Below are 17,466 nucleotides of genomic sequence, written 5' to 3'. Positions count from 1 at the left end.
CGGTTTATAATAGAGTGGTTGAAGATCTTATATAATTTACTGAATACTGTACAGAAAGTGAAAACCACAACAGTAGGTATGCTTTTATATAATCATAAAATTTAAAAATCATGAACTATTGTAAGTTGGAGATCATTTATATTTGTTGAGTAAATGAGTGATTATTCTCAGAACTATGTATCAAACTCTGAGAATTAATTTTGTTAACAAAGATACTAAGTTCTAATTTGAGGCCCTTAAAACTGAGTTAACTGAGTTGAAATCTTCACTATTGCTAAAACAGATTGGTTCTTATATGTAAGAACACAAAATTGTTGAAGTCAGGTGATTTAAGGAGATTTTACCCAAATATGTATCCTTTGTATGTTAATATTACTAAAATAGGATTTATTTCCTTTGTCATAGTAAAATAATGCAAATACACAGAGAAGATAGAACATTGAACTTTTCAGTCTTTTGTATGAAAAAGTAAGCAAGTATAAAGGACTGCCTATGATTTTAGGTTCAGAACCTAGAATGAAGAACAGCAGGAGATAGAGGCAAAAAAAGCAAATTCAAGGAGTGTCAAAGAAACTTCTCTCTTTTCATTTTGTTTCTGATTTTATTGCTTTAAGTGAGATAGTCCAAAGTGGGCATCTTTTTGCTGTGTGTGCATACACTCTGAATTGTAGTTGTTGGAAACAAGAGAATAAGCAAAAAAGAATTTGGGTTTTAATTCTAATCTATCATTTAAACTTCTTGGGTCTCAATTTTCTTGTTTCTAGAATGAACATAAAGATACCAGTACCCTCTGCCTCACTGAATCGATATAAATACATTTTAAAATCTGTGGTGTCCTCTATAGAGTAATTCTATTTTATTCATTCATTCATACTAATCAGTTATACGTGACAGCAGAATGCTCTTCGATTCATTGTACACAAATGGGGCACAATTTTTCACTTCTCTGGTTGTACACGAAGTAGGGCCACACCATTTGTGAAATCTTTGGATCTTTTGCATGTGTGTTAGGGGAGTGGCAATTGCTGGGGCTGTGGGAAGACAAGACATTCCTCTCCAAGAATATCATTATCCTCTAGGCATTTCTGCTGTCTTCTCCCCAGATGCCCTTGTTGTTGTAAAAAAGTACTTCCAATTCCCCAAATGTCTCTCTTTTCCCCATCTCTGCGTATTCGCATAGATTCTTCTCTCATTAGCCTTCTCTACCTAGCAAAGTCTACTCTTCCTATAAATTTTCATAAAGAAAGAGTTAGGTGTCAGGTCGAAATAGTGCTAGAAGTTTAAGTTTGGTGTATCTTTTCTTCTCTAAACACAGTACAACTATAAAAAGAGAAAGTAGAAAGAAATGGAAAGTCTCCAAAGAAAGATTTCAACTAGATAGATTGATGGATGGATACATAGATTGCCAAGTCAGAGAGAGCAGGCAGAAGCAGAAGAACAGACAGCACTAGAAACATTGTACATCCACTCCTGAGAACAGGGTGAGAAACAGTAAGTTGTGCTTTGTTCTTATGTGGAGGTACCTTTTGGAAAAGATATACCAGTTCCAGATGGGGGTTGGGAGAAAAGCACTGCCTGACTAGGAATTAAAGCATGAAAACCTCTGTGGTTCAGGGACCAGACCTACTTCCGCCTCTCAGAGACGTGGAGCCAAGGCCAACGGACCAAGTAAAACAGTGTAGATTGGGAGGAGTGGTCATACAGATGTGTGTGCCCGTGCACTCATACACACATGCGCACACACACAGATACAGAGACTGATAGAGAGGGAGAGGCATAAATATTAAAAGGAGACTATCAATTTAGAAAAATAGAAAAATTATCCTTATGAATTTAAGAGTAGCAAAGAATTTCCTAAATGATCCCCAAAATAATGAATCATAAAATATTGATGAATTTAACTAAATTAACCTCTGTTCAACCAAAGCAATAATCACAAAGACACAAAGGGTAAAATAAAACAAAACATTCAAACATTCATTAGCAAGCTAAGACGTAATGCCTTCATACAGCAGAATACCATATAAACTTCAAATACAGTGTTGAGGAGAAAAAGAAGAGATTTCAATAGGGGATACACACACACACACACACACATTCTTCCATTGTATGCCCATATTTCTTGTTTATATTAGTAGCAATTAGCAATTATAATATGATGACTTACTGAGTAGCTTTGTCTTCTAGAGCAGAAGTTACTTAAGGGAGAAACCACATCTTAATTGATTGTCTTATGAATTTCCTTTATTGTTGGTTGGTTATGGGGTATTGGGTCTGTTACTTGCTTATTCTGTCTTGGTCCAAGAGAACTGTACAGTGGCTCAGCACTGCAGAGACACACAATACCTTTTGCTAATCTAATTAATCAATGGAACACTTGCAGAAAGCATAATCCATTTTATTCTTAGTTGGTTATAATATATTAGTTCCTTTGGGAGAAAAGGAAGTAATGTTATTAATGAGGTTCTAAGGATGCTAGTCATCTTTATTCACTTATCCTGACCAGGGGCTGACAATATTCTTATGGTGGGTATTAGTGTTTAAAAACTTGGGAAAATCCATGTGCAGGCAGGTCATTTCCGAAAGGACTTAGTATATTAGGTAGAGGACAAATAGTTAGATTCCATTGAAAGAATTATTTGAATGGTAAAATGAACACTTGATGAAAGAAAATGCATTGTTAGATTTCATCTTTAGATAAAATCTTTAGAATTGCTCTATCATTTAGGTTAGAATGAGGGAAGTGGAGAATTCTCCGTTTTCTTATTTGTCAGGGAAAGCTGGGAATTGACCTGCCTTCTTAATTTTACCAAATGGCTAAAAGAGGTTAATAAGATTGTTTTTTTGTTTTTTAGGGGTTTTTTTGTCCCCAAATGAATCAAATCAGGTCATTCCATGGATTACATGATTTTTCACAAGAAAAGCTTGAAGATATATGAGATTATGAAACTTGTTTGAGAGTTAACACTATAGACAAAAGGTATATTTGAAAATTAAGGTTTTAACAGTGCAGTAAAAATGAAAGACATTCAACATTATCTGTTTAGTAAATTTAATGCAAAAAATGTATTTATTAAGTTCTTCCAAGTAACTTAATGAGAAAACATTTTGGCAACATGAAACTAAACTTGTTAATTTTTTAATCTTGTTCTCACCTTTTTCCTCTGTGATAATTAGCAAATGGAAAATGAGATGAGGATATCTAACATGTTTTTTAAAAATTAACTTGTGTGCATGTATGAATATGTAATAGCAAATCCCACTATTATACGTAATTATAATGCACCCATAAAATATTGAAAAAATTAACTTTTTAATGACAAAATTATTCTATGTATTTTAAGTAGTATGCTATAGCTTGCATCCTGAATGTCTCCAAAGGCTCGTGTGCTACCGGCTTGGTTTCCAGCTTGGTGCTATTGGGAGGTGGAAATTAAACCTTTAAGAGATGGGGCCTAGTGGGAAGTCTTCAGGTCATTGGAGGTGTGCCCTTGAAACAAACTGTAGGACTCTGACCACTCCTCACTTTTACTTCCTGATCAAAAAGGGAACAGCTTTGCTGTATTATTTGCTCCCACTATAACGTACTGCCTCACCACAGGCCCAAAGCAACAGGGCCAATCGATCATGAACTGAAATCTCTAAAAGTGTGAGCCAAAATAAACCTTTCTCTTCATAAGTTAATTATCTCAAGTTTTTTGTTATAGTAATGGAAAGTTAACTAATATGCATGGTACAAAAAAGGTACAAATCCCTCTTCCCACCTGTCACTTCTGGGATCCTCAATACTGCTCTAGAGATAGATTGCCTCAAATGACTCCTGCTTTATCACTTAATATCTGTGTGACTTTGGGAAAATCATTTAGCTTCTCTAAGCCTTAGTTTTCACATTTCTAAAGGGGGATAAACCAGTACTTATCTCTTAGAATTTTCATGAACATTAAATGAGGTTGCATATATAAACAACCTATATCTCTATTAGGATATATAAATCAACTGAGATTTGCCTCATTCTTTCTAATGGCTACACAGTATTCCATTATATGTTTCATAATTTATTGTACCTAGCTCCTTATTATTGGAAATTAGACTCATTTTCCCCATTTTCTTTTATTAAAGTGATAGTGGACTGTCCTGTACATGTAACTTTGTAAAATACACTGTTCTGGGTAGCAGTCTAAATATAATTGGGTGATAAACTTTTAGAAATAGAATATATTAAATAGAACATTAAGTTCATATCTTTGGTCACAAATATTCTATTTTTCTATATTCAATTCTGAAAAAAATTGAAGTTGGTTTCTCTTCATTCTTAGGACTTGTCATGAAAGATCTGTGGCAGTTATACTTTATTTACTCAACTAGATTGTAGCTCCTTTGGTCAGAGATTATGTCAATATATATATAGAGACACAGGGCCTTTCTATTGAGTATTAGGCACTTAGTAGGTCTCATATATTGGTTGGCCCATATTTTCACAGTAGGAAGTCAGGAGTCCTACTACAGCCATGAGCCACAGCCAAGGAACAATGGAGGCTTTTTGGAGGGTCCTGCTGTATGAGAGATAAAGGTTAATGTCAGCAGTGGCTGTAGTAAATGTGTGTGCATGTGCGTGCAAGCGCAACATATTTGGCATAAGAAGAGAAGCATCGTTGATGAAACAAGGTTCTTGATGGGTCAGGGCTCTGATTAAGAACATAGAAGAGGAATTTGATTTATGCAGGAAGAGAACTGCTTGTTTGGGGGCAAGAGAAAAAGAGAGAAGGTAAGAACACCAAAAGACTTTGAGATAGACAAGAGGGAAGTTAATACAATGACCTCAAAATGATCAGTTTCTACTGATCAGTCAGGCACAGTGGTGCATGCCTGCAATCCCAGTGACTCAGAAGGCTAAGGCAGAAGGACCATACATTTGAGGCCAACTACGTAACTTATCAAGACAATGTCTCAAAATTAAAAATAAAATAATAAAGGCTGGGGATGGAGTTCAGTGGTAGAGCACCACTGTGTATATTCCCTGGTAATGCAAAAAAAAAAAAAAAAAATCAGTAGAAGATGAGGTAGCTTAGAGAGAAAGGAGGGTGGTATCAGCCACTCAAGGACAGCAGGGAAAAGTCTGACTTTTACCTAGTTTTGATGTTTAGGCATCAATGCCATGTGACTCACTGGATTTTTCTAGAAAGTGTCACTTTATTCTATGCCATGGACCACACCCATAATCTCTACTTGAGTGGTCAAGATGGTTCAGGACCAGTGTGGATAGATCAGCACAAAAATCCTACCACCACAACTGGAGAGAAGAGGGAGCACAAGCCTTCCAGATAATTGTGAATGTGTACTGAGGCCTGGCTCCATATCAGGTGCTGTGTTGCATGCTTGACTTAAATTATCTCAAGTGTCTATTTTAGAATTTTTTGAGTGTGTGACACAAGTAATATACATCCAAACATACATTCTCCTTTGTTTGCGAAAAGGAAAAGATGGCAATACACAAGATAAATAATTCAGAACAGAGATTCACTCTTTCTCTTTGGTGTATCATGGTTCAGACATTTTGCTTTGCATCATGTCATGTATAAATGTACATAAAAGGCATCTATGCCACTTGTTATTTTCACTTTGTAATATATAATGAGTATCTTCCCATGCAAATGAATGAGACTTTTTATTAATGCACTCACTAATAAAAAGATTGGGTCAAAAGATGAGATGCAAGACAAGAGTTGTATGCAAATCTAAGATAATTTGAAGGATTAGAGTAAAATGATAGAAAATATTTAGTAATAAAATGCAGAAAAAATAAATTGGCATTATTAATAACAGGAAATAAATGAATTCAGAGGCAAATGCATTAAGTTCCAAGAATGCTCAGAGCCTTATTTTTCCCCCAGACACCTTTATCTCTTACAAACACCTTTCACTCCTTTTCTCTCTTATCATTTTTTCATCCTTAACATGCCTACAGTCTATGTCCTCTTTAAAGTCTTTAAGAGACCAAAGCAGCCTCTGCCTAAAATTCCCTTCCATCTGCTGGTGTTCAGATTCTCCTTAGGACATTCTTACTTCTTCTAACACACTGCATTTGGGCTGTTCCTTTATTTTCTGTGCAGGCTTTTTGCACAATGTTATTATTCCTGTGCTGCTATGAGATTGTTCCCCGCTCTTTTTCTGGCCTTGTGATGTCTGTCATACTATCTCATTTAATTCTCTCTTTAAGGAAGATACTGTGTTATGCTCCTTAAGGATCTCAAAGGACTTGCCCAAATTCAAAAATAGTTATTTTCAGAGGCAAGAGTTAAATTCAGATTTACCTGATTCTAGAGGTAATTCATTTAGCCATGCTGCCTGGAAGGGAGACTGTAGCATTATCTTTATCTATGAGAATATCTTAGATGTGATTGTGGATAAATGGAAGCCAAGCCAACATGCAGGCTAGGTTGACAATCCATTGTGTTTGCTCTGACCTCAATCATCTGATACCTAATTTTCAAACAGGGCTTTTTTTCTCTAAGGCAAACCCCTGTCTAGTCAAGCTTTGCCTTTTCTCAGGTTCCTACATATCACTTCCAAAGTGAAAATTTAAGAAAAATAGCAACTTCTACGCCCATTTGCAATCTGTTACGAATCACAAAAGCATGTATATTTCTCCTCTTCATAGGAAAAAAAAAAAAAACCAGCTTTTTGATAGCTAGATCTGTGCAAGAAAAGGTTGCCAATCCTTATTCCTGTGGTTTTGCTAATGAAATGAAAGTAAGTGGCTTTTATATTTGTCTTCACATCTTCCAACATTTGTCAGTTCTTCTGGAGCAGTAGATGTGGCCTAGCTGTTCAGCACTTGAGTTCTGCGACTAGACATGTAATTTTAGCAGTTGGCAGAGAAATAGTTTTTAACAGTTGGAAGAGAATATAATATCCTTGTGGAAATACTGCAAAATAGGAGGAAAGATGGGAATCTGTTTTAAAAGCTTAGGAGAAGGCAGGTAGTTTCCACACAGCTAAACACAGTGATTTGTTTCAGGTTGGTCTGATGAAATATGATTTATGTGAATTGATCTGAAGGAATGTTAGATGTGAAAAGACTATCTGTTGTTTTGTGTTGTAATCAATGATGACGATGGAGATCTTATTCCGGTGCTGCTGTGAATTATTCCTGTGAAGCTGTAAAGACAGCTTCAGCAAAGACGTGTGTGTATCTTGCTGGGTGTCCTTTCTGCTTCAGTTATTCTTTTGCCAGATTTTCATGGGGTTGGATCCTCTGGTCACTCAGGCTTTTGCTTTTATGTGAATTTATGCCCATTTCAAAATAATAAATACAGAAGAAAACAGCAGTGATGTTCAATCACTTCACCCCATGTTTTTTCTATTTCTTACAGACATTACCATACTGTTTTCTTATGCATTTATTGTTATTTTTCTTGTTTTTCTTCCCCTAGGATCTAAATTTTCCAGGGACATGACCCTTGCCCTACTTGTTGGATGTTCTATCTCTAGATCCCAGAACAGAACCTGATGCTTGAGTAGATAACCCAGAAATAAGTGTTGGCCGAATAATAAAACGAATGAGCTCATCTCATCTTTATAACAACCCTCTAGGCTAAACACTCCTATGTTTTATAAATGAAGAAACCAAATAGAAAGATATTAAGTAATTTGCTCGAATGGAGTTGCCAGGATGGTGAATGAGCATCATCTTAATGTGCCCATTACATTTAGAAGGTTTTGGAAAGGTTATCTTTTCTGTCTCTTCACACTGAGCACAAATGACCTCAATTTTTGCTAGCAGACATCTTATTTTCCTTTCAATTTTCTAGAGAAGACTCCCATAATGTTTTAGTTTTAGTCTCAAAATCCTTCACTGTCTTTCCAGTACCATTTAAAATTTTTCAGTTTTTATTATTACAAAAGCAATGAATATTTACTGTAGAGAACAGAAAATAAAAGGGAAAAAAAAACAAAAAAACAAAAGAAAATACTTGTAATCCATTCACAACCTTGTCTCATAGTAATAACCTCTAAAACATCAAACATCTTGCTGGTAATCATAACTGATAATGTAAAATATACAAATATATATTTTAAAATAGATTAATTATATCCTCTTTCATTGTATCTCATATATTATTTAGATATTTTCATATCAGTATTCATTAATGTTAAATGTGTAAGTGGAATTTCTGTTATGCAAAAGGAGATACCATAAATCAAAGCCTTTTTTCTCTTGAATTTTTACTTTCTTGGCATGTCACATTAATTATCTGTTTTCAACAATATTGAGGTGTAATCCACATGCTGTAAAAGTCATCCATTTTAAGTGTAAGGTTCTATGAGTTTTATTACATTTAAATAGTTGTGCCACTATTATTGTAATTCTGTTTTAGATGGTTCCAGAAAGTTCTAATTCTCTCTCTCTTTTTGAATTTTTTTGTAGTTTAGATGGATACAATACCTTTATTTTATTTATTTATCTTTATGTGGTGCTGATGATCGAACCCAGGGTCTCACACGTTCTAGGCAAGCGCTCTACCACTGAACTACAACCCCAGCCCTCTAATTCTCTTTTTAGAAGGGGACAAAGTCGAGTAAAATCTTTGAAATAGGCACCTTGTATATACAAAAGATGAACCTGAGCAGTAGTCCCTTTTATATGAGGTATTGCTGTCCAGTTTCAGTTACCTGATCTTTCGGTTACCTACAGTCAACTTGGTCCAAAAATATGAAACACAACAAAATTATTTAATGGAAAATGCCAGAAATATATCTTCCATCATCCTCTATCCTGCCCAGATGGTGAATCATCCCTTTGTCCAGTTGCATAGTCACTGATTAGCTATATCAGTTATCAGATCCATTGTAGTGGTAGCACACTGCTTATGCTCACAACGCTGACATTATTATGTTTTAGAACCATTATAAGAAATAGAGAATAGGCAGGCATGGTGGTGCACACCTATAATCTCAGCTACTGAGGCAGGAGGATTACAGTTTCAAAGCAAGCCTCAGCAACTCAGCAAGGCTGTATGCAACCTAATGAGACCTTGTCTCAAAAATAAATAAATAAATAAATAAATAAATAAATAAATAAATAAATACATACAAAGAGCTAGGGATGTTGCTCAGTGGTTATGCACCCTTGGGTTCAATCTCTGGTACCAATATATAAATAAATAAATATTTTTAAAAGGTTGTTTCAGTCAGTTTTGTCATCGCTGTGACCAAAAGACCTACCAAGAACAACACAGTGGAGAGAAAGTTTATTTGGGGCTGACAGTTTCAGAGATCTCAGTTCACAGATGGACAACCCCATAGCTCTGGGCCTGAGGTAAAGCAGAACAGCACAACAGAAGGGTATGGTGGAAGAAAGCTGCTCAGGATATGGAAAGGAAGCAGAAAGAGCTCCACTCACCAGAAACAAAAATATGTACCCCAAAGTCATGCCCTCAGTGACCTACCTCCTCCAGACACACCCTACCTGCCTAGGCAGGGTGTTAATCCATTCAAGTGGATCAATCCATTCAAGTGGATTAATGCATTGATTGTTCTCTAACCCAATCATTTTACTTTAAACTTTCTTGCACTACCTCACACATGAGCTTTTTGGAAAACACCTCATCTAAACCATAACAAAGGGTTGCAGATATAGCTCAATGATAAAGCATCCCTGGGTTCAATTCCCAGTACTGCAAATGAATAAATAAAACACAAGAGAGTGATGCTGGCAATTTTATCACAGTATATTTCTATAATTGTTCTATTGTATTATTATTGTTATTTCTCTTACTGTGCCAGATTTATAAATTAATTTTTTTATCTTAGGTGTTTACTTATAGGAAAAAAAAGCAACAAAAAGGACAGAGTACAGTCTTTTGTATATACAATGGAGCAGGCATCCATTGGGAGCCTTGGACTGTATTCCTGAAGATAGGGGGCACTACTATAATCTCTGCATTACTTCATTTATAGGTTCATGCACGGTTTAGATGACTGTGTTTTTACCACTTTGAATGAAGTGCAGAACCCTTATTTTCATTTGGGTCCATTTAATCATCCTATTTTTAAAATATAGTTGTCTATTTTCTCTATATACATTGAGCAACATGTCACATGGTGTAATAAGTTTTATTTTAAACATGAAATATTAAGAAATACATGAGAAGTAGGTTAGGATATTGTACTTGCCCTACTTTTGCCCTTTTCAATGTTCTTTTTTACTCCTACCTAGCACTATGTGAACATGCCAGTCTGTTTTTAAGCCTTTCCTTCTACTCCTGTTTCCTCCTTTTAATTCCTACTTATCAAGGTTTTGTTTTGTTTATGGGTATTATTCCAGTATATTTCCTTTAAATTGCACTTTTATCTTCTCTGCTGCTTGCCTTTAACTTTGTTTATGAAGGTAGAAAGACAGTCTGAGGAAGAAGCTGCTGCCAGGTTGGCTACACTTAGCTACTATGTAGCCATGTGACCTTGTACAAGTTATTTAGGTCTCATTTTCTTTCACCTGTGTAAAATTGATAGAATCATTTCATATAGTTTCTGTGTGTATGTTCACTTGCACATAGGTGCTAGAGATTGAGCCCAGGGCCTCTTACATGGCTAAGCAAGCCTAGTCCTTTAAGGGTCTCAAGGGATTAGTCCCTAGTCCTCTAAGGTCACTATTAGCATTAAATGAGTTGGGCTTACAAAATACTTAGCACAGTACATGGAACTTGGTATTTGATAATTTGATAATTATCATAATTTATAGAAAACTTGGATGCTAATGTAATTAAATTTATTCTCTCATTAGCTATAGATGCTATGCTTAGAAATTACCCCCAAACTGTATGAATATTCACCTATATTTTCTTCTGGAAAATTCTAGAACATCTTTAGTTTTATCCATAACCCATATAGAATGTATTTCGCTGCATTATTATGAAGTGAGGACCTGATTACATATTTTTTTTGCTATATAGTTAATCAGTTTATCCAACATTTATTGAATAAATCATTCATTGCTCACATATTTGAAATGCTATCTTTATCATATACAAATTACCACACCCATATTTACTAATTCCTGAAATCTCTGTTTTCTTTCATACATGAGATGAAATTAATAATTCCTGCATTGTCTACCTACTGCTGTTTTATTCATTGTGACTTTATGTTTTGATATCCAATTGAGAAGTGTCACCTTTTAGTTATATCTTTCAAAGTTTCTAGGATATTTTTGTATATTAATATATTAACTAATACCAAATAATATCAAGTACATAGATTAATTTGATGAAGACTCTCTTTTACAGTATAATATTTCCATGTAGAAACATTCATGTTCTTAAATACATCAGTAAAACTTTATAGTTATCTTATTAATCATGAATATTTCCTATTAACATTATTCCAAAATATGTCATACTTTTTGTAATTAAGAATACTGTTTCTTTGACCATTTTTTCATAACTAGTTATTGGTCTTATATAGAAATTTATCTTTTTATAAATTGTTATTATAACAAGACAACTTATTGAGCTTTTCATTTTTAAAAATTTTAAGTTGATTTTACTCTTTTTCAAGCAATCACATCATTTACAAATATAGTAATTGGATCTTCTCAAACCTAATATTTATACTTCATTTTTTTCTTGTATTACATTGGCTAGAACATTTAAAATAGTTTCATGATGACAGTGACAGAAACGTTTATTTTTTTCTTTCTTTGATGGTGATGTTCCCTTCTTTAATGACAGTCTCTTTTGTTTTGTCTACTGAGGATAACATTGGCTTCCCAATATTGTCTCCTTTTACACTTGTTTTAAACCTGCCCTTTCTTAGGCTACAACCAACAGAAATAACATAGAAGCTCATTAATTCTATTTTCATACTAAATATTTTTCTCAGTGATTATCCATTATTTCATCAAATATTGTATGCACTCTAGGTCTTCTAAGAGGTGATTTCAAGAAAGAAAGAAAAAAAAACAGATTTCATTTTGATTTCGCTATTTTCTTCTTGTTACCTTTGCAGAAGAAAGGCTGATGAGGTGTTGCTCTTTCTCATTGGTTACCATCTCGGTGATGCTGAACATGTGTCCCACCAGTTTCCCCACAGGCTTGGTGCTGATATTGGGGTGCCACAACCGGAGGACTTTATCATCTCCTAAAAAGGAGGATAGTGAAAGATTATTTATTTTATCAAGTGGTCAAAATTTTAAAAGTATCTCCCCATTCAATCACATCCTTATCCTTCTTTTAATAAGTAATCATAGCCCATTTCTTCCAGGACAAATTCTGTGATTGACTTGCTAAGGGCCTAGCCTTGATCTGTATCTGCTGTTTCTTGTCAAGTCTGTTTTGTTGTAATTGTATTTATACATACAAATGTGAGTTCTCATAAATATTTGATGAGAATTTTTCTTGATTCAATACTTCCCTACTCCTTCATGCATTGATGTATTATTTATGCTTTATTTATTTCCAAAAAGTATTTAAGGCAGCTGTTCTTTTATTTTCACATTCTTAAATTATGCAAACATTATAATAATAAGAAAAAATCAAGGGAACGGGAAAACTACACATAATATCTACCACTAGAACAAATCAACTGTTTTTATTTTTCCATCTTCCCTTCTAACACACATCCATAAGCTCATATAATTTATAGGTAATTACTATCATGGCACAGACAGGTTTTTTTATGATCTGGGTACATGGTAGAAGATTTAAATAGTAGAAAAGAATATAATTTTTGCAAAATAAAGTCTTTTCCCCATAATTCCCATAATCCCTAGTTCTACTCCCTCTAGGAAATCAGTGTCAACTTTAAAAATATAAGTCATATATGATTCTGGATATATTTTTATGCCGATTTTTTTAAGATAAAAATCTCACTATATTGCCCAGGCTGGCCTGAAAAACTTGGGCTCAAGTGATACTCCTGCCTCAGCCTCCTGAGTGACTAGGACTACAGGTGTACACTACCAGGACCAGCTCTCACTATGTATTATTTTATGCTCATGGACGACTGTGGGTCCATGGCCTCATAATTATCATTTTAGTTGCAATTGTACCATTTTGTTCTGCTTTTCAAAAATTATTCTTATTTTAATTGATCCATAGTAATCATACATTATATATATATATATATATATATATATACACACACACACACACATATACATATATATGTATATATGTATATATACATATTACATTGTCACATTTTAGTGTATATATATATATATATATATATATATATATATATATACACATACATACATATACAGTTTGAAATGATTGGGCTAATTGTCATATATTACACCTCAGACACATTTTTTTTTGTGTGTTGGAAACATTCAAAATCCTCTCTACTATTTTGAAATATTCAATTACTTGTCAACCAAAACTATCCTACTGTGCTAGAGAACATTAAAAGTTATTCCTCTTGTCCAACTGCATTTCCATAACCATTAACCATCTTTTATTCACACACCCCCCACCCCTCACACACCCTTCACAGGCTTTGGTAAGCACAATTCTACTCTCTACTTCTTTGAGATTAACATTTTAGCTTCCTAATATAAATGAGAATGTGTGGCATCTGTCTTTCTGTACCTGACCTATTTCAGTTATAATGGCCTCCAGGAACATCTATGTTACTGCAAATCACAGGATTTCATTCTTTTTTTATGGCTGCATAACCTTACATTGCTATTTCACAATTTCTTAACCATTTGTTCTTTCACCATTCTTAACCATTAAATTATTTAGATCTTTCTAGTTTTTTAATTTTTTTCAGCTATACTGTAATGTACACTTATTTGCATGATATTTTTTTTCTTTTGGGTTATTCACTGAGGATAAATCCTCAAGAGTGGGATCATTATATTAAGGGCTATAAACATTGTTATGACTTTAAAATACTGATGGGTTACTTTCCAAAATAGTTGTACCAAATCTCAAGGCTACCAGTTTTGTTAGACTCTGGCCAGCACATGAATATTACCATGATTTAAAATGTTTGGTATTTTAGTAGATCTAAAATGATATTTTATTTTTATCTCAACTTAATTTATGATAGTATTATTTTCTCCTGTACATATTTGCTAATTTTATCTGCTTACTCTGTAGATTGTTTGACCATATCTTTTTACCATTGACCTATTACAATTCCAATGGTATGAAAAATAAAATTTGAGTGAGTTTGTTACAGCAGCCTGCATTATCAGAACTAACATGATTGTATTCCATTTATGTCTTTAAAAAGAGTAACTTAATCTATGTGTAATAGTTTCTAAAATATGAAATATGTTTAAGATATTGGATTTTCTATTTTACCAACAACTCATTAAATGTCATCCTGGAAGTTGAGTCATAAAAATAGCAAATAATTTCAAGTTGGGATCCTAGAAATTATATAATCCAACCTTCTTATAAGAAACTGACTCCTAAAGATTAAGTTATTCTAATCAAATGATTTAATTTAGTGATTCAAATATAATCTGCTCAGAAGCACACAGCAGAAAATGAAATTGAGTTAGGATTATTGTGTTGCATTCCTGAGCATCTTACAAATTACCAAGGACCTTTAGGCTACTAGACAAAAAGATTATATAATAGCATTATAATTATAATATATATATAAAACTTAAGTTATTAAGAATAACAATTTACATGAACACCTGAAATCCAACATGGTAATCTTATTTTATTTGGTAATGTGTTTGACCATGCAAAGGAGCTATATTGGGCTATTTATGTAAATAGACTTCTCCATGTTGAAAGAGCCAGTAGAGGAACAATTGGACACCAAGATAGTCAGATATTCAGAAGCCAGCCAAATGTGATAGGTTCAGATGCTTCCGTAATTCGGATTATTTTGTTGGGTCCCATGAAAAAGGAGCATGGTATATTTTCTACCCTATTCTTTCTCTATTCATCCTTCCAGTGTTAGTATAGTAACACAACTCCAGCTGCTAGACTCTAAGTGATTTGAGACCAGAACTTTTTCTTGTTTACTCTGGCGTTTCTGGTATGTAACATATAGTGGGAGTTCAACTAATATCTATTGAACAATTTCAGTAACTTCAGTGTGGATATGAATCAGAAGCTTTAACTATCAAAGGCTAAAGGACAGGGGAAACATGCATATAAATTGAAAATGAGTCTTTGTTGAACATTTATCTAACTCCTCTGGGAAAGTGAACTGCTTTCATTTCAGAGACTCTTGGATCCTGAAATATTATCAGAAACAGGCTGAAAAAAGCAGGGCACATCTGAATCTCAGTTTCTGTTTCTCAAGTAACTTCTATGGACTGAATCATGTTCCTTCAAATTTTATATGTAGAAACCCTAATCCTCACTGTGATGGTATTTGTAGATGAGTCCTTTGGGATGAATTCATGAGGATGGAGTCCTTATGATGGTCCGTATGTGAGGAACCAGACAACTCTCCACTGTTCTGCCTTTTGAGGGCCACAGCCAGAGGAAGGCCACCTATAAGCCAGGTGAATAGCCCTCACTAGGAACTGACCATTCTGGCACCTTGACCTTGGACTTCAGCCTCCAGAACTATAAGAAAATAAATTTCTGTTGTTTAAGACACCCAGTCTCTTATTACATTATAGCAGCCCAAGATGACTTAAAATATCAATCCAGATATTTTAAGGACTATGGTAGATGAGTAAGTGGGATATTTCTCAAATTTAAAATTTCATGTTATCCTTATTAATAGCAAGAATAAAAATTTCTTGAGAAATTACTGTACACTTTCTATTTTGCTAAATGTTAAGGATACAAAGAAATTCCCTGTTAAAAATCTACTTTGCAAAAAAAATCCTTTTAGACTTAATTTTAATATTTCCTCTCTAGCACCTTCCCTAGTCACTCTCCCCAGGCCGTGATGCAGTGTTCTCAGAGTGTTTTCATCAGACTTGTTTTATAGCACTAATCCTGATTGATTATAGTTTTATGTTTACATATTTGCTTATTGTTTATCCAATGAGTCTTTGTTTTAGTCAGCCTTTTCACTGCTGTGACTAAAAGATCTGACCAGAACAATTTTAGGGAAGAAGAGTTTCATTGAGGACTCAAGGTTTCAGAAGTCCTAGTCCATTGAAGGCTGGCTCCATTCCTCTGGGCTCAAGGTGAGGCAGAACATCATGGTAGGAGAGTGTGGCATAAGGAACCAGCTCACATGGTGATCAGGAAGCTGAGAGAGAGGTCTCTACTTGCCAGAAACAAATATATACTTAAATCTACACCCCATCACTTCAGTTACCACTCAATTAATCCCTATCAGAGGATTAATCCACTGATTGGGTTAAGACTCTCACAACCCAGTCATTTCTTCTCTGAACCTTCTTGCATTGTCTCAATAACTGAAAGCATGAGCTTTTGGGGGGCACCTCACATCCAAACTATAATAGTCCTGTATTTCTGTTTATGACAATCCTTGACAACTATTAAGTGCTTGATTCTTATTTGCTAAGTAAAATGAGTTGGTTAGCAGATTCTCTTATGAAGTGGTTAAGAAGGCATACTCTGGGTAAGTCAGTTTTGATTTGAAACCTATCTCCATCATTCACTAGTTCTATGATATTGAGTAAGTTGCTTCACCTAAGTGTCTGCATTTTCTTATTTTTATAATGGGGATAAATGAACTTATGTCATAATTTTATCATGAAACTAATTGAGATTGTATATATGCAACTGAAAAGATCTTGGACTATAAGTTGAATATTATTACCACTATTATTATCATTTTTCTAAGTCCCTGCCTTGTACAGACCATTCTATAAAATGTTTGGAAGAGAGTGAGAGAAACTCTTATAGATATATGAAGCAAGGTCCCTGCTTTTGAGTGTTTATAATCCAACAATAGCAGTAAGGCACACAAAATATATAGAAGGAAAGTAGGTATTGACAGAAAATGTCAAATTTGAAGATAGGATTTTATATTGCAAATAATATATTATGACTCATAAGGAGCTAATGTCCTGTTTCTTTGTTATTTTTCTTCTCTTTTTTTAACTAAGCCAAAATTTAGATAAAGCCACTCACCAAAGGATTTTCTTTCTTTTAGTAAGCTCTTATCTCAGTTGGTGAGTCACTTGATCCAAGTACATTGCTTTTCATGAAATGAGCTGGCTCAGTTCAGAGATGAATACAGAGGAGAGAGCACCTCTAACAAATCAGATGATAGTGGTCCAGGAACAACGTAAGGCTGGGAGCAAAGACAACTGACTCAATGAGCTAACTAGTTGTGCCATTGTGGAAAATTGTTTATAAGTGTCCCTGCATATTTAACCTGCTCAACTATGCTTCGCAAAACAGCTCTTATTGTATATTTTGAGTCATTGGCCAGTACGTACTGTACACTTCAACATGTGCTTGGCTGAGTCACTAATCAACAAGAGTATTCTCCTGGGAAAAACATGTTTTCAGTTATTGAGAATTTGCATTTTCTACTAATAGAGGCTTCAAAACT

The 17,466-nt window shown here is 34.3% G+C and overlaps 1 protein-coding gene across 1 annotated transcript in view; it reads right to left on the bottom strand.

Moving 5' to 3' along the window:
• The window catches only part of WDR64 (WD repeat domain 64), a gene marked incomplete at both ends in the record, with an annotated part of 144,767 nt that overhangs the window by 55,468 nt on the left and 71,833 nt on the right, over positions 1 to 17,466 (bottom strand). Inside the window, one exon of the mRNA XM_081298203.1 lies at positions 11,999 to 12,138. Within this exon, the coding sequence (XP_081154329.1) occupies positions 11,999 to 12,138 (140 nt within the window). The remainder of the gene's footprint in view (positions 1 to 11,998; positions 12,139 to 17,466) is intronic.

The sequence above is a fragment of the Spermophilus citellus genome (assembly GCF_964194105.1).
Source record: "Spermophilus citellus genome assembly, chromosome: 6".
In the NCBI taxonomy this organism is placed as follows: Eukaryota; Metazoa; Chordata; class Mammalia; order Rodentia; family Sciuridae; genus Spermophilus; species Spermophilus citellus.
The sequence above is the reverse complement of the archived record's forward strand: the minus strand, read 5'-3'. Positions and strand labels throughout refer to the sequence as shown.